The sequence below is a fragment of the Galeopterus variegatus genome, unplaced genomic scaffold, assembly GCF_000696425.1.
Source record: "Galeopterus variegatus unplaced genomic scaffold, G_variegatus-3.0.2 Scaffold266, whole genome shotgun sequence".
NCBI classification, from domain to species: domain Eukaryota; kingdom Metazoa; phylum Chordata; class Mammalia; order Dermoptera; family Cynocephalidae; genus Galeopterus; species Galeopterus variegatus.
Genome location: NW_007726377.1, coordinates 499,541 through 504,530, shown reverse-complemented (window position 1 = coordinate 504,530; position 4,990 = coordinate 499,541). Strand labels below are relative to the sequence as shown.

Below are 4,990 nucleotides of genomic sequence, written 5' to 3'. Positions count from 1 at the left end.
TGGTCCAGTACGGGCGCGACACTGAGGGTTGCGATCCGTTGCCAGACACGAAAAAAGACAAAAAGGGAAAAAAAAAAAATTAAAAACAATAGTACAAACTCATTTTAGAAAATGCTATCTAGTTGTCCCAAAACCATTTATTAAAAAAATCCATCTTTTCCCAGTGATTCGAGATTCCATCTTCATCATACTCTGTATTTCATATGTACTTGGTCTATTTCTGGACTTCCTATTCTGTTCCACCAGTCTTTTTGTCTATTTGTGCTCCAATACTACACTGTTTTAATTATTGAGATTTTATGGCATATTTAATATCTGTTAGGGCTAGTTCTGTCCTTATGGCTCCACTTTTTCGGGGTTTTTCTAGCTGTTCTTGCATGTTTATTTTCCCCTATGAACTTTAGAGTCAACTTGTCTAGCTTCAAGAGAAACATTAGGAGTATTTTTACTGGGATAATATTAAATGTAAATAACAAATTGGGAGGGTCAGCCCGTGGCTCACTCGGGAGAGTGCGGTGCTGAGAACACCAAGGTCCCAAGTTTGGATCCTATATAGGGATGGCCGGTTTGCTCACTGGCTGAGCGTGGTGCTGACAACACCAAGTCAAGGGTTAAGATCCCCTTACTGGTCATCTTTAAAAAACAAAAAACAAAAAAACCCAACAAATTGGGTTGAATTGGCATCTTTATGAATGCCATATCCACAGCCAGTTGTGTTAGCCACAAAAATGGATGTCTTCTCTCTCATTCAAGCTTACTTTTGAGTTTTCAGGAGTGTTCTGAAGTTTCTCTCACAAATGTCATGCACATTTCTTATTAGATTAATTTTAAGTATTTATTTGTTGTTTCTATAGATGAGGTTTTCTCTTCCATTATGTCTTCTAATTGGTTACTGTTTGTATATGTGAAGATCACAATTTTTTTACATTTTGTTTTTAATTGACACATAATGGTTGTCTTTGTATGTTAATTTCATATCCTGCTATTTTGTTGAATTCTTTTAAAATTTATGTTAGTTTTATAATGGATTCTCTTAGGTTTTCTAAGTATACAATCACATTATCTGTACATAGAGGAGACAGTTTTTCTTCTCCTTTTCTTCTTATGTACCTGATTTATTTAAAAAATTTGGTTGCATTGGCCAATACTTCCAACATACAGTTAAATGGTGGTGGAGATAGTAAATGTCCTTATCTTGTTCCTGATCTTAGAGGAATAAGAGACTTAAAAATATATATTTTTTATTACATAAGTGATATCTACTCATTTTAGAAAATACAAAAAAATCACAAACAAATTTAAAATTATCCACAATTCTACTATCTAGAGATTTCTACTATTAACATCCTTCCAGTCTATTTTTTTCTATATACACACACAATATTTTTCTTATATAAATTGGATAATACTCTACCCTAATATAACATTATATCATTAATCTTCTGTATAATTTTTAACTGTTCCTGAGTATTCCTTAGCATAAATGTACCATAATTTCATCAGTCCCTTATTGTTGGACATTTAGGTTGTTTCTAGTGTTTCCAGTACTATAAGGGTACTGGGATAAACATTCTGGCATCTAACCGTGGATGCGATATTCAAGGTTATTTTCTTGGAATACATCCACGGAGGTGGAATGTCCCAGATCAAAGCTTGTGACAAATTGCTTCCAGTAGAGAATGTACCAGTTAGCTCTCCTCTAAGGACCTTGAGCCTTAATTATCTTTGTGAGTTGGATCCCACAGTCTGTTCACTCTGTGCCCAAGATCTTGCAGGCATATTGCTTCATCCTGGAGAAGCTACTGGAGAATGACGAAACGCAAATTAACGGCTTCTGCATCATTGAGAACTTCAAGGGCTTTACTATGCAGCAGGCTGCCGGGCTCCGACCATCAGATCTCAGGAAGATGGTGGACATGCTCCAGGTGAGGCCTTAGAACACTGTCCCACAGGGACCTCTCACAGGTGGGGAGGCTGAGAGGCTGGGCCTGGTTTCCCAGTTTCATGGTGCAGGGACCTGAGAAGTTGACCACCTAGTGCCATAAAGTGCAGTGACAACCACAACTCCAACCACAAACACTTGCCTGGTGATGGACAGTTTGCCAAGTATTTACATTCATTTTCTCACTGACTCCTCAAAAGGATTCTCTCCCTGCTTCTCTACTTCACTTTACAAACTTGAAAACTGAGGCTCAGAGATTTAGGTGATGTCTCAAAGTCACACAGCAATAAAGTGGCAGAGGCCAGACTCGAACCCACATCATCGGACCTGGAACCCCACACTCTCTGTCCACATATATCCCATTGCCTCTCTTTGAATGCAAGTTTACTCTGAAAAAGGGATGTCACCAACCCCCCTGACAACTCACTCCTATGTAGACTGATGTATCAGTTCTTTCTTTCTTAGAGCTTCCTTAGATCTGCTCTCTGGGGATCTTGGAAAGGAGAGGTGGGGGTTGTGGGAGGGGCTGAAGGACAATGAGGCATAACAAGAGTGTCCCTGTCGTCTATAAAGTTTGCAGTCCTCTCAGCAGCCAAGTGGGTTTGAAAAAACTCAGTCACCAGAACATGAAGCAAGGCTACCATTTCATTTCTTTACCTAATTCCAGGAATTTTTGCATCTGCAGGGAGATGGTTGGGCTGTATTACTTCTGGGACTTCCTCCCTGCAGTTTGGAGCTACAATGAAGCCAGGGATCCCTCGTTGCTGGCTGGGGATGGAACCTTCAGTGGGCTTTTCTCCAGGGCAACCATATGATGCTGGACAAATCTGTCCTTATGCCATGGGGAAAGGCTGTGGGGAAGTGAGTGGGAGCCTCTGAAGCCATTGGGACAATGGGGTGGGGTCTCTCTCTGTCACTGCAGGATTCTTTCCCAGCCCGATTCAAAGCCATCCACTTCATCCACCAGCCGTGGTACTTCACCACGACCTATAATGTGGTCAAGCCCTTTTTGAAGAGCAAGCTGCTTCAGAGGGTGAGTGTGTGGCCTGCCCAGGGCAAGTGTTGAGTGAGTCAGTGAATGAATGTGGGGTTGGATCAGGAAGGAGTTCATGAGACAAGAAAGGTGAGAGGGGGGTGGGGTGGGAAACTCTGCACCCTGGTCCTGAACTGAGTGGATCCCACTGACAGCACAACATGGAGGACTGTACAGAAGTATATCACCAGGCAAAGAATGCACTCTGGGGCTCTGCCCTCCTGTCTGTCTCCTCCCCTCATCCCTCATTCTCTGGGCACCTCATGCTCAGCTATATCTCCCTTGCTTCCCTGCAGGTCTTTGTTCATGGAGATGACCTCTCTAGCTTCTACCAGGAGATTGATGAGAACATCCTGCCCTGTGACTTTGGAGGCACACTGCCTGAGTATGATGGCAAGGCCATTGCCGAGAAACTCTTTGGCCCCCGGGTCCAAGCTGAGAACACAGCCCTGTGAAGACATCTCCTGCCGTCTAACTGTAGTTAGCATCCCTGGGCCTCTCCTCAGCTGTCCTGGACTCAAGGCTGGGGAAAGGGCTGCCTGAGGTGACTGTGGTCCTCCTGAACCTCCATAAACTTGGGTGAGCTCAGGCGTCACCCTCTTCTCAAGTTGGGGGGCAATAAAGCCGAGGAAATTCCCTTCAACAAGAATTGGGGACAATTATATTCCCAACTGCCTCTGAAGCTTTATGACAGTGACTTTCATGTGAGGTTGAATTTCAGAGACTCTAATTAGGCTTCTCAACAATTTCCTTTGTAACAGAGTTTGGAACTTAATGTCTATGAAAACAGGCAAAGAGGCTGGATTAAAAATCTCCCCTCCCCCCATAATACAATAAACAGAAGATAAAAGAAGGGGGATATAAATTTGAATGATTTGGCAAACGCAGTAATCTTGGTGGCATGTGGGCAGGCAGGGGGTTTTCCACATGGAATTCCAGGGTGGGAGCAGCCTTGAAGCTGCTTCATTGGGGTGGCCTGCTCCCCTTGGTCAGGTGGTGTTGGATGTGTGTGGTGATGGCCAGGAGCTTGGACCTCTTTCCAGGGTGGCAACCATGTCCTGCTCCATCATCTGTGGGGGTGGAGGTGGGGGTGTCTCTCCACCAGAAGCTCTCTCCTCCAGACCCCTTGCTTGATGGATGGTTTTACTTAGTTTTACAGGTGATATCTCTGCGCACTCTCTCAGGCCTCAAGTTATACAGTTAAAGCTCTTCTTTGTCTTCGGTCTCAGGCACTTTATAGTGATGAATTTACACTTTCCAAATGTGCATAGTTTGACAAATACAAGTGCTTTCCTTCTGTGGACTTGGTGGTCCTCAAGTGTTTGGTGATTTTTGAGTGTGTGCTCGTTTTTGTAGGTGAGAATCCCTGTTAGAAGACTCTGTTCGTGGAGCATGCTGCCCCCTCTTGGGGAAGTGCTGGATTCTTCTCGGCATAGGGCTCCCAGGCACTGACAGATGCTTCTCCCAAGATGCTGTTTTTACTTTCCCACCTGGAAGCAGACACTCATTCCTGTTGTCTGGCTAGTGGTGGTAGGTGAGGATTGACTGCCCTGGTTGCTCCCACCAAGGTAGCCCAGTGAATCAACCCAAGACTTGTCAGTTCTTGCCTGTGGGGTCACCCCCCTCCTTGTGGGTATGAAGCACCCTTGGTGCTGCACCCACCTTTTGGGGCAGAATCTTTCAGCTATTTCCTGGACTGTGTGTTCAACCCAATCCCATTGGCTTTTATACTTCAGGGAATTTCTCTGATCCACTGAGACTTCTCTTTCTTGTTTTCAGTGAGGCTATGTACATGTATATGTGAATGTGCATATATATGCATTTATTTCTCACATCCTTTCTTTCATTCCTAGGGTTTGCAGTGTGTGCTCATTACCCAGGTAACTTCCTTCTTTATGACATTCACAGTCAACAATCCATGGTCATAAATGATATTTACACTGGACGTCTGAGTTGCAGGAGGATTCATAGCAGATTATTGTGGGTAGGAGGGCGGGAGGCTGACCAGTGAGGAT

General features: G+C 43.9%; 1 protein-coding gene across 3 annotated transcripts in view; it reads left to right on the top strand.

Annotated features, from left to right (window-relative positions):
- RLBP1 (retinaldehyde binding protein 1) overlaps positions 1-3,834 on the top strand; it is an 11,535-nt gene extending 7,701 nt beyond the window's left edge. For all 3 annotated transcript variants that reach the window (XM_008566719.1, XM_008566718.1, XM_008566720.1), the window contains 3 exons: positions 1,767-1,925; positions 2,865-2,975; positions 3,272-3,834. In XM_008566719.1, the coding sequence (XP_008564941.1) occupies positions 1,767-1,925; positions 2,865-2,975; positions 3,272-3,430 (429 nt within the window). In that variant the 3' untranslated portion in view covers positions 3,431-3,834. The remainder of the gene's footprint in view (positions 1-1,766; positions 1,926-2,864; positions 2,976-3,271) is intronic.
- The last annotated feature ends 1,156 nt before the right edge of the window (positions 3,835-4,990 follow it).